The following is a 27,429-nucleotide window of genomic DNA, read 5'->3' on the forward strand; positions in this document are numbered from 1 at the left end:
TTACAATGAAAGCAAAATCTGCTGGTTAGTCTATATGAAATCACCGACATCACTAGAGCTTTTGGTGCGGAGAGGATCACTGACATAAAAAACATTAGTTTGTTTAAAAGGAATTCACTAACGTTGCCCTGTCATGAACCATTTTCACTAACGGTGGTTCTGAAATGCATGTCCACTTTGTGGGTTTTTGGCGAAAAAAAAAGAGACGTTCAGGTTAAGGAATAAATGAGGAAGGACAGGTTTTGCTGCTTGCTATAGGGTGCTAGCTAGCATAGGCAGTCCTACTTCCCGACAGAACGCGGTGAATTTCGATTTAACGCACACAGCACTTTTTTTTAACAGGTTAAACGTTCTTGTCAACAGCGCTAACAGCCAACAGCGAGTCGTCTTTGGTGTTGCATCAACGGGAGATATATTTTCTGGAGGCAAGTATTTAGTTATTCTAGCTGGTTTATCTGCTTTTCGTATTACCTTTTTCTTTACTTGTTCCTTGTTGTGTGGTGGCGCTTATACATCACGCGTTGTATGCTTTCCACATGCACAGCTCTGTTCGTTATTGTCTTTGCGCATTCATCTGTACGTATATAAGAAAATCATTCAGGAGCAATGAACAGTTGGTAGTGAGCTCTGAGTGCCGTGTGTGTTACTCGGGAGGGGGGGGGGGGAGTGTTTGCGAGAGTCAAGGTTGCGCTATATATCTTTCAATTTGACGAATAACCAACTAGCCCAACAACAAGTTTTATTCAGCGAAAGAGGACAAACGCCCACGAACATGCCTGTATACGAGGCGCGTGTTGAGTCGGCAAAAAGATAACGCGACAATCACGCTGATGTCGCTGCACTGTTAAAATGTTGACTAAGCGACGGCGCTGACCTGTTCGCACGCGGTGTTTCTTTATTAACCGCTGCAAATGTCCCACATACGTTTCCGACGTTACACGCGTTCATGCAGCCATTTTTGTCAACGCGCTCCGCACTGTCTTCATGCCATGGCCGCCGCAGAGCGAGCTCGGAGCAAACTGGTCTACCTGGGAAGCTCAGATCAGGTACACAAATTGGACCCATCGAGAAAGCTTCAAGTTCTATCGGACCTCTCCCGCCAGGATGCAACTTTACTGTGCCGCCTGTGGTTAGGAGTAGCTTTTACAAAGGCGTACTCCTTTCGCATAGGAATGGCGGATAGCTCCCGATGTGAATCGTGCGACACTGACGAGACAATAAAACATCTACTGTGTTCATGTGAACGTTTTGCAAGCGAACGCAACTTGCTACGCGAAACGTTAGAGACACTAGACAGTAGACCTTTCTCCGAAGAGAAGATCCTTGGTTCATAGCTCTACGCGTCGCAGGCCAGCAAAGCGACGCGGGCATTGCTAAGTTTTCTAAAGACGACCGGACTACGCGACCGCTTATAAGCGTGCAATGGACAAGGTCACATCTACGGACACGTTGCCCTTCACTTCTCTCTGTCTTCTCCTTTAATCCCCTCACCCCTTCCCCCAGTGCAGGGTAGCAAGCCGGACGTGCGTCTGGTTGACCTCCCTGCCTTTCATTTCTTCCCTTCCTCCTCCTCTCAGATCAGGCGCGTAGCCAGAATTTTTTTTTTTTTGGAGGAGGGGGGAGGCATCACCTTGATTCTGGAAGGGGCACCCCCTTAGGATGGTAATTTTTCGCTATATATGCCATGGCGAAAAAAACATTCGGCGTGGGGGGCGGGGGGCGGGGGCACGTGCTATAGGTGTGCCTTCCCCTGCCTCGGATCATCCTGCATAGCACCCCAGGAAGTGGACCGCACTTGGCTGGTTGCTGTGGTGAGGGTGGAGTATAAAGCAAAGTGCAGCCGATTGCGCACACGTGCAATCGCCGTGGTCCGAAAGTGTCGATGGGCACACTCTGTTGCCGTGCTGCTTGGCACCTTGCTCGCACAACTGCGCCTCGCTGTGCAGCGGGTACCGCGTGGCAGAAACAAGACACAAAAGAACACGCGGCTCGTCGCCGCAGTTATTTTTGGGTGCCTTTGAGGGGAAACCCAAGGTTCGCAGAGTCTTGAAGGGAAAGGCTCTCGTCCTTTCCTCCTTGCCCCCGGCACACGCGGTAGCCTGCTCTCGGAAAGGCCGCCGGCGAGCGGAGAGAGCAACCGAAGACATGGCGGCTTCCACCGGCTCGTGGTTGATTTCTGCAGCTGCTGTCTCGAGGTGAGAAACTTTTGTCTCTTACGTAGTTCTCGCTAAAGATCCTGCCAATCTCCGGAAGGTAGCATGTATGTGCACGACTTCGACGCCGTATGCTGTGTGCTAAGCTATCCGGGCGTTTTGCGTCTTCGAAGTGGTGTCGACTGTAGTCAGCTGTTGTGTGTGCGCGTGTGTGTACGTGCGCGGACACGGCGCAACGCATACCTCGTGACAATTACGGGCCTCCGCTGCGCATTAAAAGCGAGCGTCCGTTTCCTTGAAGTGGGGTTGAGCACAGCTGACGCGACTTCCGTTTCTGAACTACTCTTTGATGGTTCTGATTTTTTCTAGGGCAGTTGTAGTCTGAGGGTGCACTGGAAACTCCAGGCAAAATCTAAAGACATTCATCGTCCAGAGGTCTTAAATCAAGCTTTCCGGTACAACTAACTGCTCCCTAAACCAGCAAGATATCTATAGTAGCCACGGCGGCAATAATTTGCTGAGTTGGCCCTCAGCCAAGATGGCCGGAGATTAGTTGCGCGTGGTTTGACCAAGTTTACGCGTATATGTGCTGGATCTGCGAGTTAAGCTACAAATAATGGCTTAACCTTTCTATTCCATGCGTATCTCAAAATTGGTTAAAGCGCTGTTGAAAGCAGCTCATTATGTTGCTAATCTGTAGACATCCCTATTAAGGCGGGACATGTGCCCCTTTTGCGGCTGCGGTCCCGCCAACCTATAGCTGCGGGATGCTGTTTTGTCGCGCTTTCGGCTGGTCAGCTATTCCTCCTCTCTTTATTTATCATATTATCGCTCTCTCGCCCAAAAAGCGTTATGCTCGTTCCGCTACCACGTAGATAGCCGAGTGGTTGCGACACTTACATTCGGAATCCTGCTTCCCTTCCCGCCTCGAAGATTGATTGTTTTTAATTCAATTCTCCTCGCCTCCACCCTCCTCCGCCATGCTCTTTATGTCACTCTTTGCTCCTCTTTTTCCTTCTATTTCCCTCGCAGCTGATCCACACGAAAGTTGGGCTTGCCCACACACGCCCGAGTCTTTGTGTGCACTATGCAGACTACTGCAGACCCAAAACTGCACTGCTGAAAGTGGACTTTTCTGTAAGCTATAGGAGAGTTGCACGTGACGTCATCCGCTTGGGGCGCTAGCGGCGTTTTTCTCTACCATAGAGTTTCCTAATATACACTAGAGGGAATTCTGGCGCTATGGGAGCTGCAACACACGGCGCTACAGCGAGCATGGGAATGATGGGTAGTACACACATTTGTCTAATATTCGTACTTGTGGCCTGCTTTTGGCTCCGTGTGTGTTCGTGTGTCTTGAAGTTGTTTTTTCACGAAACAAATATTAGCAAATGTTCAGCGGTTGCGCTTCAGCATCCTATTTTTTTAGACTTTCCTTTCAAAATCGGGTCATGAAGTTCAAATGGGTTGAATCTTTCTCTCAAAAGAAAACCTAAACACAGCAATAAACGAAGCCGCAAGTACGATTCGCCGTCCGCAAGTACGAAGACTGGGCAAAATGTGTGTACTACCCATCATTCCCATGGTCGCTGAACGATCGCAGCGCCAGAGTGCCCTCTAGTTAATTTTGGGAAACTCTATGGTTTCTACCGGCACGTCAGTGGTCTGGGCGCGCCCTTTTTGAAGCGGCAACGAGAGGTTGTGTGCATGCCTGTGCGTACGTGATGAAATGCGAGTGAGTGCTTACGCGCATGACCTCTGAGGTTCGACGAAACTTTGCTACGAACATTTGCGGTGGCATTGCTCCGTCGTGGTGGTCTAGTGGCTAAGGTACTTGGCTGCCGACCCGCAGGTCGCCGGATCAAATCCCGGCTGCGATGGCTGCATTTCCGATTGAGGCGGAAATGGTGTAGGCCCGCGTGCTCAGATTTGGGTGCACGTTAAAGAACCCCAGGTGGTCGAAATTTCCGGAGCCCTCCACTACGGCGTCTCTCATAATCGTATCGCTGTTTTGGGACGTTAAACGCCACATATCAATCCATCAACCTTTGAAGACTACCTTGTTGCCGGCATAAGCTTCGCAACAAGGGATGAGCTTAAAGCCTATAAATCGATAGATGCCCAGAACTATATGACTAGCGTGCGGGTCTAACAGCTACGAGTTAGAGACATCGGAGACGGCCGCCGCGTCGTCGGAGACGGCCACGAACTGGCATAGCTCGTTCGTGTGGTTGAACACAAGTCGCTTTCGATTAAAATTGCTCGTTGCACATACCCAGGAATTCGTGATATCGTTTTTAGTTCGCCAGTTTTCACACCACGTGGCGTATAGACCTTCAACTATAAAAAAAGGCGCGATAACGTACGCCGCACGACAGACAAAGTGGCCAAACATTAGAAAAAGCAGTTCGATGTCGACTATCGCGACCAAGAGCGAACCGTGATCGCTGACTGATAAGCGCAAGTCGTACCACGAGAGGTCGGTTGGTTGCTCGATTGGAAATCGAGTGTTTTTTTTTTAAGACGATAGTCTTTCCTGGGGACCTTCGACAGAAAAATTCTGGTCTGTCTGTCTGTACTTTTGTCTGTTTGTCCACTATTAACGGCATTGGATACAACGGCTGACCCGATCCGCTTTGCCCACCAATGTTGCTCAAGATTTAGCGTTCATACTTGTGCAATGGTGAATTAATAAGCAATTATTACGCAAGTCTGGGGCACCATAACAACACGTATATATTCTGCGTGTGCATTTTTTACTAGAAAAAGCATACATAAGTATATTTAAGGACCGTAGCGCTTATCACGCTGCGCTGACCATGCAACGCTTGCACGAAAAGGCGAGTGTTTCCAACGCTTTGCTAAAACGAGACGGTAGTGGCACCTACCCGTCGCCTTGCGTTCTGCACTTAATCTTTTCTGACACGGGCGCGCACACCCGTCTCAGAGCCACGCGTTTTGTTTTCCAAGAAAACTGCTAGATGGCGCTCATGTCTCACGTGTGCCGTGACTTGAGGCGCTCGTTCGCCTCCACTGCACGCTCGAGGCACTATAGCGCAGCGCCTCCAGAATGCCATTCACCGATTTTCTTGCGCAGAACATCAAATAAATGTTTTGTTCACTCTCTCCACATGGAAGATTATCGTCTTTCGACGACATTTGCAGATTAACATGCAGATACGGGGCCAATTTTTTTTTACGAATTCGTGTGGGCAAGTCACTTGGTTGTGCTGATTGATTTGTGGGGTTTAACGTCCCAACACCACCATATGATTACGAGAGACGCCGTAGTGGAGGGCTCCGGAAATTTCGACCACCTGGGGTTCTTTAACGTGCACCCAAATCTGAGTACACGGGCCTACAACATTTCCGCCTCCATCGGAAATGCAGCCGCACTTGGTTGTGCTTGAAAAACTCTTATTTTGAAAGGGAGTACTGCCCTTCTTGTCATCGGTTTCAATATATGTTTTGTCTGGTTGTATAGTCGGCGGCACATGTTCCTTGATTGATTGATTTGTGGGGTTTAACGTCCCAAAACCACCATATGATTATGAGAGATGTCGTATTGGAAAGCTCCGGAAATTTCGATCACCTGGGGTTGTTTAGCTTGCACCCAAATCTGAGCACCTGGGCCTACGGCGTTTTTGCCTCCATCGAAAATGCAGCCGCCGTAGCCGGGTTTCGATCCCACAATGGGTCAGGAGCCGAATACCTTAGCCACTGGATGAAAGGTCGAGATCGCACCCGATGCGCCGAAAATTACATTAGACTAGAGTTATCCATAGTAAAAGTGACGAAATATGAATCAACATGCGTCAAAGTAGATTGTGGTCGTGAAAATACAAAATATTTGATGGTTTAATGACTCAAAACTACGGTATAATTATTAGGAACGCAGTAGTGGAGGGCTCCGAAAGTTTTTACCCCATGGTATTATTTAAAGGCCTGACCACACGCATCCGTTGCAGAGCTTCTGACTTGGGGCCACGTCCTTTCCTATTAGGAAGAGGGAATAAGGCTACGCGAAACTGCGCACCCACTCTCTTTGCACGGAGAGGGCGCGGCGCCGCGTCAAAATACGGTGCGCTGCAACGGGTGCATGTGGTCAGACCTTTAACGTGCACCTTAATCAAGTAAACGGGCCTCAAGCATTTACGTCTCGACAGAAAATGCAGCCACGGCAGCACTTGATCACCATAACCATGAGACCAGCCTGACGAGTAAGAGTTCTGGATGAGATCACTGATAACGCGAAAATAAATGATCGACCACAGATGCAGTAGGCGTTGAGCTCAGCGAAAGAAGGGTCTCTATGGAGTACGCCGTAGAGGGCGAGTACCTGCGCGAGCGGTCTCCGCGGCCCCCCGACGAGGAAGGGGAGAACGACGACTCGCGGGCCTTCATCGGCTTCTGGCCTCGGGCGCTGGTCGACAGCGAGGCGCCGGACTCGGAGCAGGGGCCATGGGCGTCGCTGCCGGACGTCCTCCTGGAGACTGTGTACAGCATGGTGCCCATCGCCGACCGGTACTCCATGTCGCAGGTGCGAGGTCGTGTTGTGATTTATTCGGACTCGTACTGCTGTAGAAGAAAGTGATGTTGAGCCTGTTGGTATAGCTTGGAAAATTGACGGACCCAGCCTGCAAAGACCGATACAATCATAGGCTTGCGCGAGGCTCCCCTTGCGGAAAAGGCGAGAGTCAAAGGTTCCTCACAGCGCCCCTCCCTGCTTATCACAACGTAGGGGCCTGACTTTGCGCCCCCAACCTCTCAGGTGGCTAGGCAAGGCTCCTGCCCCTTAGCACCCCCCGTGCGCACGCACGCACGCACACACACACACACACACACACACACACACACACACGCACACACACACACACACACACACACACACACACACACACACACACACACACACACACACACACACACACACACACACACGCCGGTGTCCGTAACACATCGCGTTGAAATTAGAAAAAGAAAACCTAGTACCAATGACACAGTAGGGCTTGAAACCGGGTCCGCTGAGTGCCAGCCCACTGTTCTACCACTGAGCCACGCCGATGCTCGATACTTGTTGGAAAACTTTGCCTTAGGCAGGCTTGATGTCGGGATAGCAATCGCGTTAATACGCCTTATAAAGCGTTTTCAAAGAACAAGGAGTCGTTGCACAATGCGAATAGCGTAACGAGTGGGTGATCCAATGTTTCAACCCATCATAAAGCTTGTTTTTGTTCAGCTATTAACTGTAGCGCATACCCTCTTCAGGCATAATTCCTCATCGTCGTCAGCCACTGCATGAACAATTGGCACAAAATTCCTTGAAAGTGTTTAGCGCGATACCGCGCTAAACACTTTCAAGGAAGGAATGAAGAAAACACTTTCAAGGAAGGAATGAAGAAACACTTTCAAAGGAATGAAGAAAAATATTGTTACGTGAAGGTACACGCGATAGTAGGCGTTTCAAGATATATTTACACCACGCCAACGCGCAAGCCAAGATGGAGAACAAGAGCTGAAGATGATGATCCTTCTTACCGGCGCATACCCACAAAAGGGGCCCTACACCAAAATCACGTCGTCTCTCTCCGAGCCTATCTAACCGCTTTTGTGGGACATTGTCTCATAACAAAATATAGCATAGCAAATGCCGGCCTGCTATCCTATTTTTTTATTATTAATGCCGAAGTGGGTATCAAGCAAGTGTGCTTGCAGCAGTTACTTAATGAGTGTTTAGAAAAGGCTCTGAAAAGCCGCTTTTCTATAGCTTTCGCTGTGACTGCGCCTTCCGCGCAGGCCTATAGCGTTCTTTAGCCGATATTTTGACAAAGTCCCCTTCTTTTTCAAAAGCATGCCTTGAAAAAGACGGGGCTCCCGTGCGCCACAAAGGCCCCTGTCTAGAAGCCTTCGTGGCAGGCTTTATTTGGGACGGTACCGTACCTGGTCTAAATCGCCTATGTTTATAGCCGGCATGCAATAAATGACTCAGGTGTACTGGCGAGGCATTCTAACACGGTTACAAGCTTACCGAAGAGGAGCAGAGCAGAAGTCACTGTTAGTAAAGTGCTTGAATACATGTGACTCTTTCCCATTAAGCTTAATTATCCACTTTTTCAGCTGTGGGTCCTTAGGATAGTTGTGAAAGCTAACGCCCTTTTCATGGGCGGACGAAGTACACTGAGGCGGAGACAAGCGGCCGCAGTTTCTAAGAAAGAAAAAGCCGTGTTTCTAAAATGAAAGTCAAAAGCGGACACCTATGGTGGTTTGAATAGCGTCGGTAGTCACCGCACTCAGCACAACCAACTGAATCACTTTGTTTTTGAGTTTTACCACGACGCTGGGCCTAATTAGCCGACGAAAGCGCGTGAATCGTATCTGACATCTTACAAGTGTGGTTCACAGGGCTGCCATAGGTCGCACACAATATTACAGTGATGTCACACTAGATCTGTCAGGTGACTGACCTCTGGACGTCTGCCGCGTACGTACAGCCAAAGCATCGCGACTGCTGCAGCTAGCCATGACAACTGTTGGCACGTTTGTTTTGCAGGTGCTTTTGGGGCACGTGTGTGCGAAAGCAGATGATACTTAGCACGACATGCGTCACAGCCTTGTGTGATCGCATGGCCAAACCACCTACACTGCTATTGCGCTGCTCAGAAACCGAAACCGATAATTGTCCACATAAATAAGATGTTAAAAGATTTAGAAAGAATAATTTATCTTAATATGCGTATCATGTTTATCAGAGCTATAAGAAATGCTTGCAGCAAAGAACACGCAAGTCACAAGTACGGTGACACCACCCGTTAAGTGTATGGGGCCCAAAGGTGCCAAGAGACCTGTAGAGGTCTAAAAACGTCATACATTCCTTTTTTGTTGCTACCTTATCTTGTGTCCGTTTGCAGCGGTGCATATTTGAACTGGTTGGTTCATGATTATGTAGAAAAAAATGCTTGAATTGTTTTATTTTCACTCGTAGTGTTCGTTTGTTCGTAAGAAATGTAAGCCTTTCACCAGACGGTGTTCCATCGAAGCCTGGACAATACGAACCGTTATACGTGCAGGTCTGCCGGAACTGGTACCGCATCTTCTATTCGCCTCGCGTCTGGTCAGTGTTTGTGCTTGACGATCGGACCATGACGCGACGCAAGTTCAACTACTACATGGGCTACCAGCACCTGCTGGACCACTACCGGACACAGGTCTGCGTGCACAAGATCGGCCGTCACATCCGGCACCTTCTCATTCCGGCCATGTCCAACTTCTTCAACCTGTACGAGTTCATGGTCATCATGGCCTACTTCGGTGAGCGCAACAACGCGCTAGGACACTTGAGACGGTTCGAGTTCACCTTCGGCTGTCACCTGCTTGGCAACAATTCGGACGGCCAGAGGCAGCAGGACAGCGTATTCGGCACAGGAGGCAAGCTACTCGAGTCGCTGAAGCGCCTTATGTGTTGCTTCACGGGACTGCGTCACCTGGCTCTCACCGACTTGCTTCTGGAGCCCCACGAGGCGAAGTTTCTCCTCGACGATGTTGCCGAGACGTGCATGACGACGCTGCGCACGCTGAGGCTTGTCAACTGTTCCAAGGAGCCACACCCGTTCCTGCACGCCGGAGTGTTCCTCAACCTGACCGTGCTCTACATCTCGCCGCAGCACCTGGACGATGACCTGGTGACCCTGCTGAGCTACACATCTCTTCGAGACCTGCACCTGATCCAGACGACGTACACGGAGATGGGACTCCGCGTGTCGCCCCGCGTTTGGAGGGAGTGCCGGAGGGCGGCACCCAGGCTCCGGGTCCACCTCTCCGTTGAGGGTACAGTAGACAAGGAGGTAAGCGCACGTGAGACCCTCTCTTTTTCAGAAGCGAAGCTCCATAAGCCCGCACGATGTCCGTTGGCGCTGTGGTTGTCGTAGCTTCCCGTCGGAATGAAACAAGGGTATTAAATATACGGTGACACCATACATAGAGCATTCATGCCGTGTATATGGTTTAAAAATAGATCGCATACTCTGTTCGTCCCACCGTCCGTCCGTGCATGCGTCTTCCGTCCATTTATGTGTCTGTCATTTATACTAGTCGGTGACTTCAACAGACATTATGAACCTTAGGACCTAGCTTAGTTACGTTCAGCATTCACTTCATGAATCAGCAGTAACGTTTTTCGTTTTAATAAAAAAGTCATAGCTTTGCCGCAAAAGCGAAACAATGAACGCGATGTGAACAAATTGGAAGGTCACACGCTGAATGGCAAGCAGATCGAAACGTGCCCTGCGTTTCTCAGGCACAAATGACGCACGAAACGTACTCACAGGTACATATAAACGCGAATAAGCGTTTCAATTGTTACATTGCTGTGTCTGAAAAGCGTGCCCTTTTCGCAAACGGAGACCGTGAAACGATGGCATTGACCGTTGTGCGCCTGGTAACTAAACAGAATCGTTCTGGTGAAATCCCAAGGCCACCTAAAGACTGGTGCACGCCGGCGACTAGCAGTGGTCGCGTGACCATTTGCGACTGCCGACCAAAAAGCGACTGTTGTTCACTCCGGCAGGGGCTGCATGCGAGCGACCGGAAGTCGCAAAAGCGGAGAGTCACGTCCGGATCTCGTTATCAGCGAGAACTCTAGAGACCGGCGCCGATCAGCTGATCACCACCAGCTGAGTGAGCGGAGCAAACCGGGCGCGTCGCATTTATTGTTTTCGTCCGTTCTCGCGCAGCGTTCCCAACAGGGTCAAGTTCGATTCAAGCGAAGAACAAGACATTGTCATGGTGCTGATGCGCTGTGCCATGGTGTCAGCGCTGGCATCACAGATGCCTCCAAAGAAAAAAAAAAAAACCGGTGGTGGGTGTGACCGTGCTTTCAATCGCGAGAATTGGCCAGCCATGCCTACCGAGCTGCACTGAGACGACGAGGAGCGTCTCCGACAGTCGTACGTATTCAGAAACAATCCTTGAATTTAAATTGGCTTGCCACAGCCTACAATACAGCACAAACTCGTCTCGAACGTGGTGTCTTAAGTCGTTGCCAAGGCATGAAGCACAAACGCGTTCCAAGCGCGCTTCATTGAAGGCGGTGACAAATCAAGTTCAAGACAATAAAACGGTTCTGAATACGGGGAAAAGATAGTGCACAATTTATTTTCTCTTTACTTTGACGGTGTTTACCTTCTTGCGAATACCGCCACGTAAATTCGACACTTTACTCGAGCTGCTGCGCCCCGCCATCTCCAAGCCAAGTATTCCGTGGTGGCCATGGTGCCACAGACCCAGAGGAACGCACTCGTTTGTATCTGGCGGCAGGAAGCCAGCGCAATGAAAAACAAAAGAACAAAAATTGAGCATTGCCGATTGGTTCCAGCAGCTTTGCGACTGCAGTCACGCGAATGAAAAATCGGTCACGAAGCGACAAGCCAAAGCAGTCGCTTTGCGACCGTTTGCGACTGTTTGCGACCAGTCGCAAATTGTCGCGCGACCTCTGCTAGTCGCCGGTGTGCACCAGCCTTAAGGCGTACGATCTTCGCCACCGTGAGATAAGGGCGCGCGAGCAAGCGTCTGCTTCCATCCTCTCCGCGGGGCTAGGTTCGCGTGGGAGATGAGAGCGCGCGCCGCCGCGTCGTGACGATGTAGTGACGCGTGCTGATTGTGCCATCTTGCTGGTAATTCTGAAAACACGATAGTTCCCCTCGAGATGCCCGTCAACAGCTTTAATTGGTAGATATAAATGGCTTGCCGTTTGAACGCTGACGGGCATGCCTCTCCGTGGTTCAATAGTTATAATGCCTCGAACTCGTGTTTCAGAGGTCTCAAGTTCGATTCCGTGCGCCGTAGTCTTTTTCTGGATTCTTTTTCTTTACACACACACACACACACACACACACACACACACACACACACACACACACACACACACACACACACACACACACACACACACACACACACACACACACACACACGCGCACACACACACACACACACACACACACACACACACACACACACACACACACACACACACACACACACACACACACACACACACACACACACACACACACACACACACACACACACACACACACACACACACACACACAGACAGACAGACAGACAGACAGACAGACAGACAGACAGACAGACAGAGAGAGAGAGAGAGAGAGAGAGAGAGAGAGAGTGTGACGTGGTGAAATCTACCCGAAAGTGTCTATATAATTGCTATCGCAATAAATATCGAATGAGTTGTCGCCATTACGCGGCGCTGGCCTTAGAGCTTCCTATTATACACTAGAGAGAACTCTGGCGCTAGTGTCTACGGGAGCTGCAACACACGGCGCTCAGTGAGTATGGGAATGATGGGTAGTACACACATTTGTCTAATCTTCGTACTTCTGGCCTGCTTCTGGCTCCGTGTGTGTTCGGGTGGCTTGGAGCTGTTTTCTCACGAAACAAAAAATCAGAAAATGTTCAGTGGTTGTGCTTCACCACCTTATTTTTTCAAAGCTTACCTTTTCAAATCAGGTCACACAGTTCAAAAGGGTTCGTTCTTTTCTTTAAAACGAAACCGTAACCCGCAATAAATGAAGCCGCCAGTACGATTCACCACCCGCAAGTACGAAAACTAGACAAATGTGTGTACTACCCATCATTCCCTGGGTCGCTGCACGATCGCAGCACTACAGTCCCCTCTAGTTAATTTTAGAAAACTCTATGGCGCCGGCTGCTCCTTTGCACTTCATGGCCATGAAATAAAAAAATTAAGGAACACCATAACATTGCATGTATCATACATAGGTCGGCAAAACTCCCTCGTACTCACTCAAGAAATACATTTAGCGCTCTAAACTCACTCGGACTCAGACTCGCCAAACCTTTTCTCAGTCGGACTCACACTCGCGAAAATTTTCTTGTACCTTACTCACTCGGACTCAAAACTCGCCAAAACATTACTTACCCAGGCTCATTCAGTCTCGTGGCTTGGTCTGAGTGTGAATGAGTCCAAATGAGTTGACTGATGAGTCGGTCCGCCTAGAATTAGCTTTGTCGACCAAGGTGTAAATGCTCTTTAACACCAATATCCCAAGTAATTCACGCTCTTCTTGGCGCTCTTTGATATAGTACTTTGGGATGCCAGATATTAGCGCTCGCAAACCAGTTAGGTTATTTTTCTTGGAAGAGGTGACTACATCAGACATATTTATCAAGAGCTTCTCTAGAAGATTTGGTGGTGGAGGGGGCACGCCAAAGCAGCCCCCTACGTAATTCACGCCCCTGACAAATAATAAATTATAGTGTATGAGTGACACTGCTTTCGGATACGTGTCAATAGACATGAGTGTAAATGTTAATCTATCTAAGGCTTATAGTAATGCTAAAGATGAGTATATATGACCATAGGTCGGCAAAAGAATGTTAAACTCACTCAGACTTAATCTAGAAATATATTTTGCGCTTCAGACTCAGGCTGAGCGAAATTTTTCTGGGTCAAACTCACTTAAACTCACACTCACAAAAATTTTCTTTAAAGGGGCTCGCACTCAGACTCGCCAAAATATTACTCACGCAGACTCACTCAGACTCATGGCTAGGTCTGAGTCTGAGTTCACCGACTTATGCATACTCATCAATATGTTCGTATGTTCACAGCAGTCGTCACTGCGCTTGGGCTAACTGCGTTTGAAACAGCCCTTTCGGGAATAGCGGGAGTTCTCAAGCTTTGTGCAATACCAGGGTCTTTCAAAAATACTTTACTGGTCGTGAAGCTTCGTCGAAAGTGTGATGTAGGGACAGGAGCGACCAGCAGGGGCTCTCTCTCGCCGGCACGCAGGGGGGCATCGGAGCGGTCTCTGCGCTGCAATGTTCGAACTGTGAAACGTGATTAAATGTACCCGTGAGGTTTGATTACATCTTCAGAGCGACGTTACCTTCAAGAAAATTTGGGGAAGCTCGAATACAGAAAAAATTGAAGCTAGAAATTCTATGGCGACAAACGTGTGCTGCTTCTGCTGAGAGATATGATACCACGATAAAAGCATGCTTCTTTTTATTTTTATGAAGCATCTATTGAATATATGAGGACAACCCTCAGTTCTTGAAGGATTCTGGTGAATCTTAACGCGTCACAAAAGTGCAGTGGTTGCAACTCTTGACAGCACATATTCAATCCTTTAGGTTACATATACATTTGGTGTTTATATACGAAGATATCTTAAAATAGCCCCATATTTATCAAACCAACAGCCAGTCTGAATGAATCAATGCTTCGAATTTGGCAATTGACGACGATCAAGCAATACTTCTTACGGCTTTCGCCTGGTTTTCATGTTTTGTTTTGCGTTTATTTATCTCTATCGTGCCGAAGTGCATGTGAAGTTCGGTTGGTCATGTGATGCAGTTTCCCGTTCATTTACACTGTGTTGCTTACTCATGCTGTGTTTTTCAGTACCTTTATTGTTTTTACTGTAAAGGCGAAAGCCTTAAATGCCTCATTAAACGTAAAAATCGATGGAATGCGTCTCGCGCTGGCAGCGTCAACATGTGACGCAAAAAATTATCCTCTCGTTCTCATGACTAATTGATATCGGAAATTCACGTTTCACGCTTTTACAGCTTGCGCAAGTTTTGTACAGTTTTTTGGTGCATTCAAAGGACCGGATATGTGCTTTGAATTTTGAGGAGCTGCACGTAGCTCCGTCTGTTAGGATATATCTCCTCTACACTTCTGGTCGTCTCAGTGCCTGTTTAAAAGAAAATGCCGGGCACTTCACTCATCGAACTTCTGTATTACTGGCACGCAACGAAGAAGAAGCGGTCAGTATGCGCACCTTGCATCATTATCTGCTGCAGCTGTGTCACAGAGGCCCGTGCACAGTGTCGGTGCAGACGCTTCATAGATGGGCGAGCTTTGCACTTTTTCAACTAGAAAAATACGCCGGGATGCCGTAAAAATCCTCAGCACTGTGTCTGGCAAACGTTTTAGAACATCGTGTGGCGTTTTCACAACTACTCTTCCGATTAGCCACAGGTTAATGCGAAAGATGTCACTCTCTTCGAAGCGCTTTTCGCACACATGCGCTTGCGGCGAATCAAATGTGAAACCACCAGTTTCTCGTCACGGTATAGCGCACTTCCTAGGCTTGTGCGAATATTCGAATCCTTCGAATATTCAAAAGATGATGTAGTATTTGAATTCGCTTCGAGTGTAATTTAAAATATTGAGAATGTCGAATTATTCAAAACGAACGAATAGGCGCATATTAACCCGCATGTAACGCTTTGTAAAAATGGTTTCACTGCAGTGTAGGGATGCTAAACCGGAAAGCACCTATTCAAACGTATTAGTTTGCATGTAAAAATGGTTTCACTGCAGTGTAGGGATGCTAAACCAAAAAGCACCTGTCCAAACGTATTAGTTTGCATGTAAAAATGGTTTCACTGCAGTAAAGTTGTGCTAAACAGTCAAAACACGTATTCAGGAGAAATACGCACTTCACCGAAGCCCCAAATCAAGTTTTTAAGGAATTACCCTCACATTCATTCTGTTTTTCTCTTTATATTTTGGTCAGTTTAAAAGCTTGTTATACCAACTTATAAGCCCTAAGTATAGCAAATTTTAAAACGTAGCATCTTTTACTGTTTCTCTCTGAGACTGTACCGAAAGGCAAATTCTTCTACTATTCAAAGTTGTTACCACTTCCGTTAATGCAAAAAAAAAAAGGTCTTCGTACAGTCTTTCTTTCAATTAAAAAAATATCGTGCAGGTTGGCTTGGTCATGACAAATATGTTCCTTTTTATTTATAAGATATATTATTATGTTATATATACATATCATTGCAATTTGGTTCGAAATTATTCGATCCAAATCACTATTCGCTTCGAACACACTTTTACTATTTGCACAAGCTACTTGGGATGAATTTCTCTGCCATGCAGATAATATGGCAAGACTGCGCGCCGGTGCACTCAATAATCTACAAGACGGCCTACAACCAGGTGGGGCCGGAGTCGGCACTGACGGCCGCCACGTACTATCCCGAAGACCTGAGGACGTATGCCTTTCTTGGGTTGCCGAGATTCCACATGGCGAAGCGCTTTGTCGACAGACCGGACTCTGCACTGGTAAGAGTCAACCACTTCTGACGCCAAGTTTTGGATAGGAGTAAGTGCCATGGGATTTTAAGAAGCGAATCGAATACTATTGGAATTGTTTTTGAATAGCAAGAGCATCATTGTCAATTTAGCCCTAGACTAGTACGCCAACATTTGTTAAAACAGCCCGAGAATCCCACAACGTTTTCTTTTAAAAAATATTCACAAGCTTTAAAGGGGCCCTGCAACACTTTTTGAGCATGGTCAGAAAACGCTGCCAATCTGTAGTATAGGCTCCCGGCAACACGTGAGCGAAGTATTATAGCGCAGCACGCGGCCTGGAATTCGCAATAAATTACCAGTCAGCTAAAAATTGCTTTTTCTTCTCTCGACAAATGACAGAAGACGCTCAAAAATCACTCGTAGCAAACCCATTTATCAGCCATTGGCTGATTTGAACATGGCGTGCGCGGTTGTTAGAGATCGCCCCGGGAGGCCACGACTTGCCCACATGTGCGCGCGCGATCACAATGAGAAAGCCACGGATTAGAAGAGGAAAAAAGAAAAAGTGCTCAAGGTCTCGAGGCACGGGTGACGTATTTTCTTTGCCCCCTGCAATTCTCGTAGCTGGCGCATATCCTGATGGAATGCTGTTTAGGTGCTTGACTATGACATCTGAAAACGTAGCACGTGGTCTTTCGGAGAGTAGAAGGCCCAAGTGGTGGTCGGGGATACGGCTAGCATGTCTAATGTGCGCTCTGAGGCAATCCACAACTCTATATGTCCTGACCGGATGGTCTTTGGCAAGCACGATTGTGGCATTAGTAGAAGCGCATCAAGGCAGTCCTAGGCAGATACGCAGCGCCTGACCCTGCAAACTCTCCAATGAATGAGTATTTGATTTGCAAGTGTTCGTCAGTGCCGGCTTCTTGTGTATCAGTTTCTGTCGTTCCTTTCTCAAGTCTAGGCGAATTCGAGACCATACCATTCTATGGTCACTGCATCGTACCTTGCCAACCACTTCCACATCCTGCACGATGCCTGGGTGTGCACCGTGCAGGATGTGGAAGTGGTTGGCAAGGTACGATGCAGTGACCATAGAATGGTACGGTCTCGAATTCGCCTAGACTTGAGAAAGGAACGACAGAAACTGATACACAAGAAGCCAATCAATGAGCTAGCACTGAGAGGGAAAGTACAGGAATTCAGAGTCTCGCTTAAGAACAGGTACTCGGCTTTTAGTGAGGAAACCAACCTTAGCATAGATACAATGAATAACAATCTGACGACTATCATTACGGAGTGTGCAGTTGAAGTTGGAGGCAAGGTAGTTAGACAGGACACTGGCAAGCTTTCCCAGGAAGCGAAGAATCTCATTAAGAAGCGTCAAATCATGAAAGCCTCAAGTACAACAGACAAAATAGAACTGGCAGAGCTTTCGAAGTTGATTAATAGGCGTAAGGTATCCGACGTAAGAAGGTATAACATAAAGAATTGAACACGCTCTGAAAAACGGAGGAAGCGTCAAAGCAGTGAAGAGAAAACTTGGGATAGGCAAAAATCAAATATATGCCTTAAGGGACAAGGAAGGCAAAGTAACAACCAATATGAAGAGGATAGTAAAATTAGCGGAGGAGTTTTACGGAGATCTGTACAGTAGCCAGCACAACCACGACTTTATTACTATAAGCAGTAACCCAGATGACACCCCACCAGTAATGATAGAAGAAGTCAGAAAAGCTTTGGAGAGCATGCAAAGAGGCAAAGCTGCTGGTGAGGATCAGGTAACATCAGATCTGCTGAAAGATGGAGGACAGATTGTGTTAAAAAAACTAGCCACCCTGTTTACGAGGTGTCTCCTGACGGGAAGAGTACCAGAGTCTTGGAAGAACGCTAACATCATCTTAATACATAAGAAAGGAGATGACAAGGACTTGAAGAATTACAGGCCGATTAACTTGCTCTCTGTAATATACAAGCTATCTACAAAAGTAATTGCTAACAGAGTAAAGAAAACATTAGAATTCAATCAACCAAAGGAACAAGCAGGATTTCAAACAGGCTACTCAACAATCGACCACATTCATACTATCAATCAGGTAATAGAGAAATGCTCAGAATATAACCAACCACTATACATAGCCTTCATAGATTACGAGAAGGCGTTTGATACAGTAGAAATATCAGCCGTCATGCAGACACTGTGGAATCAGGGCGCCAATGAAGTATATATAAACATCCTGGAAGAAATCTACAGGGGATCAACTGCTACCATAGTGCTTCATAAAGAAAGCAACAGAATACCAATCAAGAAGGGTGTAAGGCAGGGGGTCACAATCTCTCCAATGCTATTTACCGCGTGCTTACAGGAGGTTTTCAGAAGCCTAGAATGGGAACAGTTAGGGAAAAGAGTTAATGGAGAGTACCTTAGTAACCTGCACTTCGCCGACTACATTGCATTGCTGAGTAACTCAGGGGACGATTTGCAACTCATGATTACGGAGTTAGACAAGGAGAGCAGAAAGGTAGGTCTTAAAATGAATCTGCAGAAAACGAAAGTAATGTACAATAACCTCGGAAAAGAGCAGCGCTTCGAGATAGGTAATAGTGCACCTCAAGTTGTAAAAGATTATGTCTACTTAGGGCAGGTAATAACCGCGGAGCCGAACCACGAGATTGAAGTAACTAGAAGAATAAAAATGGGGTGGAGCACATTTCGCAAGCACTCTAAAATTATGACAGGTAGATTGCCACTATCCCTTAAGAGAAAGGTATGTAACAGCTGCATCTTGCCGGTACTTAGCTACGGAGCAGAAACCTGGAGACTTACAAAGAGGGTTCAGCTTAAATTGAGGACGACGCAGCGAGCAATGGAAAGAAATATGGTAGGTGTAACCTTAAGAGACAAGAAGAGAGCAGAGTGGATTAGGGAACAAACGGGGGTTAAGGATATCATAGCTGAAATCAAGAAGAAGAAATGGACATGGGCCGGGCATGTAGCGCGTAGACAAGATAACCGCTTGTCGTTAAGGGTGTAGCGCCATCATCACCATCATCATTTCTTCATCACCGCGCCGCGCCTCTCGCGCAGCTGATGCTAGCTCAAGCTGCGCGAGGATGAGAACGAGCTGACACGCCTGGCGTGGCGGACGCTGGTAGCCGACGTGGCTTCGCTTCAGGCCTGCAATAAAGTGGCGAGATCGGCACGGCCCCATCGGCCGCCTTCGACGCCGTCTCACGTCTCTCTTCTCTCGCCGCTACAAGAGTAACTAACTGGATTCCCAGAGAAGGAAAGCGGGTTAGGGGGAGACAGAAGGTTAGGTGGGCAGACGAGATTAAGAAGTTTGCGGGTATAAATTGGCAGCAGCAAGCACAGGACCGGGTTAACTGGCGGAACATGGGAGAGGCCTTTGTCCTGCAGTGGACGTAGTCAGGCTGATGATGATGATGATGATGATGATGATGATGATGAGGATGATGATGTCAGTGCCGGCAAGCTGTAGCGCAATAGACCCAGAAATAGGGCCCTGTACAACTGTAGCATGGAGGCCAGAGAACTTCCCTTGCTTTCCCGCTCATGAATTTCATTATATGCACAACAGATAGATGTCTCTTCTTCAAGTACGCACAATGCAGGCTCCACGAAAGACAATTATTATGCCCAGGAAATGATGAATCCGTGCATATTTGACACTCTTTCCATTGATGTAAACATGGTATGGCGTCATTGGTTTGCGTGTAAACGCAATAAACGCGCACTTCACAGTTGATATAGTCCGGCCTTGTTTCTGAAGGTAGGTTGTTGTGAGGGTTGCTGCCCGCGATATTCGTCCACGCACCTGAGGGCGAGTAACTGCAGCACTCCAGAGGCAAATATCATCGGCGTATATGGATAGGCACACCGACTTTGGCAGAACCTCCGCCAGACCAATGAGGGCAACATTGAACAAGGTGGGGCTTAAAACACCTCCCTGAGGTACTCAGTTGTATGTGTAATGTTCATTTTTACCCTCATGTGTTTGCACACACACACACACAAAACCTGACAGTTATATAGTCTTTTATCCATTGAAACATTCGTCCACCAATGCCCATTGCTGCGAGAGAAGTGAGGATGGCATCGTGAGCTAAGATATCATATTTACCCTTCACGTCAAGAAAGAGTGCCACTGATATACGCTTGTGACTTTTTTCTTGCTGAACAAATGTCGATAAGTCAAGGGCACAGTCAATGGATGAGCGGCCTCGACGGAAGCCTGTCGTGCAGGAAGGATAGTTTGTGTATCGTTCCAAGTACCACTCGAAACTAAATAGAACCATTCATTCCATCACTTTTCCGAGGCAGCTTGCAAGGGCAATAGGGCGATACGCTGTCAAGTCCAATGGTGATTTTCCCGATTTCAGAAGTGGTATTAATCGACTTATTTTCCATTCTCGGGGAACACTGCCGCTGAGCCAGGAGTTGTTGAAGCATGTTAAATGTTCTCTTCTGGCTTTTTGTCCAAGATGTCCCAACGCACTATAAGTAATACTATCAGGACCTGGCGATGACGTGCGCTCAGAAGCGACTAACGCACCTTCCAGTTCTTCCATGGTGAATGGAATGTCCATTTCTGGTAACCGAGTCTCAGGAACGATCACGGCATCGATGCTCTCGTTCATAATGTTGTCACGGGGGTGAGAGAATGAATGAAATAAATATATATGAAATAAATAAAAAATATGCTGGGAGAGTCGGAGGCAGCTGCAGCCAAGATGGAGGCCCAACAGCAACAACACGAGCACGGTCGCTTTCATCGTCTTCGTCGTCTATGATGCTCTTTCGTTGCCGATGTCGTGTAACATATAACCCCCCGCCACTGGCAGCGCCGTCTCGGCGCCTAAAGGAGAGTAGGATCATATGCGAATATGTAGGGTTTTAGGTTGGTCACGTGGACGACGTCAGTAGCGGGTGCGGACGACGACGACTGACTGTCCAACGGAGCAATCTTGTATGCGACCTCGGAAAGCCGGCGTAAAACCTTGTAAGGCCCCGAGTAGCGAGACAGGAGCTTCGAAGAGAGACCAACGTGGCGGCATGGTGTCCAGAGGAGGACCAATGAACCTGGAGAATAGGAAACTACTCTGTGATGGCTATCGTAGCGGGCCTTCTGAGAGACCTGCGAGCCAAGAAGACGTTCCCATGCGATTTGGCGGGCCATTTGAGCCCGAGCAGTGGCTTCCCGGGCGTACTCTGTAACCGTATTCGTAGTTGATGGGAGAAGAGTCTCGAAGGGTAACGCTGGATGGCGGCCGAACAAGAAGGGAAAGAAGCCAGCGGTGTCGTGGCGTGAGGAATTGTACGCAAATGTCACATAAGGCAAAGTACTATCCCAATCAAAGTGATCTTTGGAAACGTACTAGAGAGCGTTGTGGTCAATGTTCTATTTAGGCGCCCGGTAAAACCATTTGTTTGTGGGTGATAGGCCGTAGTGAGCTTGTGACGCGTCGCACACGAGCGAATGATGTCACTTACTACTTTTGAAAGAAATGAGCGACCACGATCAGTCAGCAGCTGTCGAGGAGCGCCATGGTGAAGAATTACGTCATGAAGCAAGAAGTCTGCGACGTCAGTGGCACAGCTTGTCGGTAGCCCTCGTCTGATAGCGTATCTTGTGGTGCAATCAGTGGCTACGGCTATCCACTTGTTTCCAGTGAGAGAAGTAGGAAATGGACCAACGAGATCAAGACCGACGCAGTAGAAGGGAACGGTGGGTTCGTCTATTGATTGGAGCGGACCGGCTGGTGGCAAGGTGGAATGTTTGGAGCACTGGCAGGACTCACATGCAGCAACGTATCGGCGCACAGAACGGTAAAGGCCTGGCCAGAAGAATCTACGCCGCACGAAATCGTACGTGCGCGTGACCCCGAGATGTCCCGCGGTTGGGGCGTCGTGAAGCTGTTCAAGTACAGCGGAACGGAGTGTCGCAGAAACTACGAGTAGTAGCTCTGGTCTCTCGGCGCTGGTCTTGCGTCGGTAAAGAATGCCATCGCGTAGAACGAACAAGTGTAGCAACGGGTGTACGTGGGGCAAACGTAGACTCTGCATGATAGACCGCAAGTGGACATCGCTGAGCTGTTCCTTGCGTATGTCGGTGAATGTCGACATGGCGAAAACACAAGGGTCAGAATCATGTGCTGAAATGTCAGGTGGGTCCATGGGGTGACGGGATAGACAGTCGGCATCCTAATGCATTAGGACAGATTTGTATGCCACGTTGAAGCTATATTCTTGTAGTTTCAAGGCCCAACGGCCAAGTCGTTCAGTTGGATATTTAAGGGACAACAGCCAGCACAAGGCATGGTGATCTGTAATTACGGAAAAGGTGCGGCCGGACAAGTACGGTCGTAATTTTCCGACTGCCCAGACTAGTGCGAGGCACTCGCGCTCTGTAATGGAAAACTTGCTCTCCGAAGGAGAAAGGAGGTGACTGGCATAAGCAATGACGTGATCCTGTCCTCGTTGCTACTGGGCGAGAACAGCACCAATTCCATGTCCGCTGGCATCGGTACGAACTTCAGTATGGGCTGACGGGTCGAAACGGGCCAAGATGGGTGGGGAAGCAAGTAATGTTGTAAGGATGCTGAAGGCAGCTGCTTGGTCAGTACGCCAATGAAAAGGCATGTCCATCTTCAATAACTCCGTAAGTGGTCGGGCAATGTCAGCAAAATTCTTCACAAAACGTCGAAAGTAAGAACAAAGGCCGATAAAACTCCGTACATCTTTTGCGGAACGTGGTATGAGAAAATCTTTGACAACTCGAATTTTGTCAGGATCAGGTTGCACGCCTCGAGCACTGACAAGGTGGCCCAGCACAGTGGTTTCCCGACGGCCAAAGCGACATTTGGAAGAGTTGAACTGTAGTCCTGCTGTCCGCAAAACCTAAAGAACAGCCGTTAGGCAGCTAAGGTGGCTTTCGAATGTAGGTGAAAATACGATGACGCCCGTGTGCTCAGATTTGGGTGCACGTTAAAGAGCCCCAGGTGGTCTAAATTTCCGGAGCCCTCCACTACGGCGTCTCTCATAATCATATAGTGGTTTTGGGACGTTAAACCCCACTTATCAATCAATTATCAAAATACGATGACGTCATCGAGATAGCACAGGCATGTGGTCCATTTGTATCCACGCAGGAGAGAGTCCATCATCCTTTCAAATGTAGCTAGCGCATTACACAATTCGAACGGCATAACCTTGAACTGGAAAAGTCCATCCGGTGTGATGAATGCGGTTTTCTCATGGTCTCGATGATCGACAGAAATCTGCCAGTATCCTGATCGCAAGTCGATAGATGAAAAGTAGGCAGACCCATGTAGGCAGTCGAGAGCATCGTCAATCCGCGGCAGTGGATACACGTCCTTACGTGTTACTTCGTTTAAGTGACGGTAGTCTACGCAGAAGCGCCAGCTGCCATCCTTCTTCTTGACTAGCACGACCGGCGCTGCCCATGGACTGCAGGAAGGTTTGATGACGTCTTTTGTGATCATTTCTTCAATTTCGTGCTGGATAACTTGTCGCTCAGCATTAGACACGTGATAAGGACGTCGTCGGATGTGGCTGGCGTCTCCAGTGTTAATCATATGCGATTCCTATGCAATCCTATGTTAATCCTATGCAAAGGATGTCTGACCCAAAGGGCGGTCATCAAAATCAAAGATGTTACGGTAAGATTTCAGCAGGTGCCGGATGTCAGCTGTCTGTTCTGGAAGAAGGTCCGGAGCGATAATCTTGTCGATGGTGGCATCCGCTGCGCTCTGCGAGGATGATAACGGAACAGAGGACGAGAAAGATTCGGCAATGAACGCCGAAATGTCAGCATCTATAGAAGAAACTTTAGTAGTAGTAGTAGTAGTAGTAGTAATTTTATTTATTTCTTGAAAGGCAAGAAAAAGGATACAGAAGCAAAAGGCGTTTCATACGCCTGACAAAGGCCTCTGCACCTGTAGTTCGTCACAGATGCACTTTTTTTTTTTTTTTTTTTTGCAGATACAAACAAGCAACAAAAACTAACATGTCATGTACCACATGAGCGTTAACAAAAGAAATACAGGAATAAAAAAAAAACAAGCAACATATAATACACTTAGCATAATACAGATGCAGGAACATAAAATGGATTCATCGTATACCATAATGAACTACTTACTTTCTTAACATTAACATTCTACCTACTCTTTTTACACAATATAGATTAGTGATGATAAGTTATTTCTCTTTTGATCAAAATTTGTTTAACTTGTTTTTTAAATGTCCCTAGGCTGACGTCAAACTGCAAGCCATTTTGGAATTCATTTACTATTCGCGTTGATTGGTAATGCAGTGTTTGCTTTCCGTAATTTGTCCTGGTTCTCGGTAAACGCTGTAAGTTTCTTCTTGCAGGATAACGTTGGTCATTTTCTTTTTGTTTATACCACTTATTTTTGTGTACCTCTTGAAGCAGTTTAAAATAATATATTTGGTTTGCCTTTAAGATTTCATGTTTATCAAAGAGCACTGAAGTGCTCAAACGGTCTATTCTACCCTGGTAATTTTCATAACAGCGAAGTATTTTCTTTTGTAGCATTATAAGTTTGTTATAATTTTTCGCTGTTGTGGTACCCCATACTAGTACGCCGTAACAGAGTCTCGAATAGAATAGGGCATTGTACAAATTTTTCTTCAGCCACTGAGGAATGAGGGAACCAATTCTGTACAGGCATCCTACCGTTCCCGCAAGTTGCCTAACTAAATGATTAACGTGGACATTCCACGTTAAGTCTTCACTGAACCATACCCCATGGCCGTCAAAAGTCATACCATACCAGATGGCAAAAGTCATACCATACCGTTGGCAAAAGTCATACCATACCAGATGGTATGACTTTTGCCAAAGTCATACCATCTGGTATAACTTGAGTGCACCAGCTGAAGTTTAGGATCAGAAGAGATGCTGTATTTCCCATGACTGTCAAAAGTGTGTGAGGCACGGCAACATCTTTGGCCAGCAGAACGTCAGCAATAGGTGTCAACATGTAGCCACCATCGGGAGCAATATCTCAGGTTCACGTAAGTAACGGCTTGAGGTGCTAGGCGAACGTGATCTGCAGAACACAGACGGGGTTGAGCTGGTGTTGGGTCGTCATGGTAACACGGTAAATCAAGTTGAAGCATGCCGGTTCCACAATCAATAAGGGCAGAGTGGACGGATAAAAAGTCCATGCCGAGGATAAGTTCATGGTGTGATGACGTTTATTGAACCGGAGAAGTCGCAACACTGTCGCAACAAAAAATGGCCGTACGACAAGTCTGGAAAAGGCGGCCCAGGTTCTCGTGCAATCAGAGCATGGGGTTTTTCGTTCTCTTTGGAAGGCGCATACGCGTTAATGCGTATGCTCCACTACAATACCCCCGGGGTGAAGAGTAGCCATCCTGGTGACTCAGGGAGTAGGCACAATCAGAGGGTCGTAGTAGGGCTTGAGACGGTCGACGTGTACGGTCTCGCGTCCTCGACGGTGCAAATCTGGCGATTGTGTTAGGGGCTCGATGATGTAATTCACCGGCGAGGTTGCGTCAATGACACGGTATGGACCATGGTACCGGGCCAGAAGTTTAGAAGACAGGTCAGGAACGTGCGGTGGCACCCAAAGCCACACGAGGGAGCCAGTACGAAACGCAGGCGCTATGTGATGAGCGTCGTCATGTCGAGTTTTTTGTAGACCTTGAGCCTCACTTGTCATAGACCAAGCCAACTGACGGCAGTCTTCAGCGTATCTGGCGACTTCCGAAAGCGGGGAGCACTCCGATGCATCAGGGCGGTACGGGAGTATGGTGTCGAGTGGGTGGGATGGTTCGCGGCCGTACAACAGAAAGAACGTGGAAAAACCGGTAGTCGCTTGCGTCGCTGTGTTGTAAGCGAAGGTAAGAAAAGGTAATACAGCGTCCCAGTTAGTGTGGTCGGAGGAGGTGTACATCCTCAGCATGTCGCCAAGTGTGCGGTTGAACCGTTCCATGAGACCATTCGTCTGTGGATGGTATGCCGTAGATTTCCGGTGGATGATGTTGCATTCAGCGAGAATAGCTTGGATGACCTCCGACAGGAACACTCGACCCCTATCACTGAGTAATTCCCGTGGAGCCCCGTGGTGGAGAATGAAGCTGCGCAGAATGAAGAGTGCAACTTCATGGGCGGTCGCTGCCGGTAGAGCTGCAGTCTCAGTGTAGCGTGTCAGATGATCGATGCCGACAATAATCCACCGGTTTCCAGAGCGACTATATGGGAGGGGGCCATATAGATCGATACCCACGCGGTCGAATGTGCGAGCCGGGCATAGGAACGGCTGTAACATGCCAATAAGGTGCCGCGGAGGTGTCTTGTTCTGTTGGCAAGTGGTGCAAGACTGAACGTATTTCTGCACAAAGCGATACATTCCTCGCCAGTAATATCATTGGCGCAGCCTTTCGTAGGTTTTCAGGACACCTGCGTGAGCACTTTGGGGGTCTGCATGGAAATTCATGCAGATGTCGGAGCGTATATGAGTTGAGACAGCAAGGAGCCACTTCCGACCACCAGGCATGTAGCTGCGGCAATACAGAATGATGTCTCGCACGGAAAAGTGGGCTGCTTGTCGGCGTAGCGCTCTCGTGAAAGGAACAGCAGACGGATCGGTAAGGTAGTCGAGTAACAATGCAAGGTATGGATCTTTACGCTGCTCCGAAAGCATGTCAGTGGTGTCTATTGGTGACAAGGTGGTAAAAAGGGGTGACAGAGAAGCCACATCTGGGGTTGATGGCGATCGCGAAAGTGCATCGGCATCCACATGCTTGCGACCGGAACGATATACTACACGGATGTCGTATTCTTGCAAGCGAAGTGCCCAACGTCCCAGTCGTCCGGACGGGTCTTTCAATGTGGACAGCCAACATAGAGCGTGGTGGTCTGTGACCACGTCGAAAGGACGGCCGTAAAGGTACGGGCGAAACTTCGTCAACGCCCAGATTATGGCCAAACACTCCTTCTCTGTCACGGAGTAATTCAATTCAGACTTCTTGAGAGCGCGACTTGCATAGGCGACTACGTATTCAGCTTGGGTGCCTTTTCGTTGTGCCAAAACTGCACCAAGACCGATGCCACTTGCATCGGTGTGAATTTCTGTGGCAGC

At 48.0% G+C, this 27,429-nt stretch overlaps 1 protein-coding gene across 5 annotated transcripts in view; it reads left to right on the forward strand.

Annotated features, from left to right (window-relative positions):
- The first annotated feature begins 1,744 nt into the window (after nucleotides 1-1,744).
- LOC119180912 (uncharacterized) overlaps nucleotides 1,745-27,429 on the forward strand; it is a 46,112-nt gene continuing 20,427 nt past the window's right edge. The window contains exons 1-5 of one of the 5 annotated variants that reach the window (XM_075874924.1): nucleotides 1,745-2,195; nucleotides 3,186-3,290; nucleotides 6,428-6,693; nucleotides 9,221-9,994; nucleotides 16,096-16,281. In XM_075874924.1, the coding sequence (XP_075731039.1) occupies nucleotides 6,466-6,693; nucleotides 9,221-9,994; nucleotides 16,096-16,281 (1,188 nt within the window). In that variant the 5' untranslated portion in view covers nucleotides 1,745-2,195; nucleotides 3,186-3,290; nucleotides 6,428-6,465. Of the gene's footprint in view, nucleotides 2,196-2,241; nucleotides 3,291-6,427; nucleotides 6,694-9,220; nucleotides 9,995-16,095; nucleotides 16,282-27,429 lie in introns of those variants that run through there. The other 4 variants (XM_037432049.2, XM_075874925.1, XM_075874923.1 and 1 more) reach the window with 4 other exon arrangements.

This window comes from Rhipicephalus microplus, chromosome 10, assembly GCF_043290135.1.
Source record: "Rhipicephalus microplus isolate Deutch F79 chromosome 10, USDA_Rmic, whole genome shotgun sequence".
Classification (NCBI taxonomy): domain Eukaryota; kingdom Metazoa; phylum Arthropoda; class Arachnida; order Ixodida; family Ixodidae; genus Rhipicephalus; species Rhipicephalus microplus.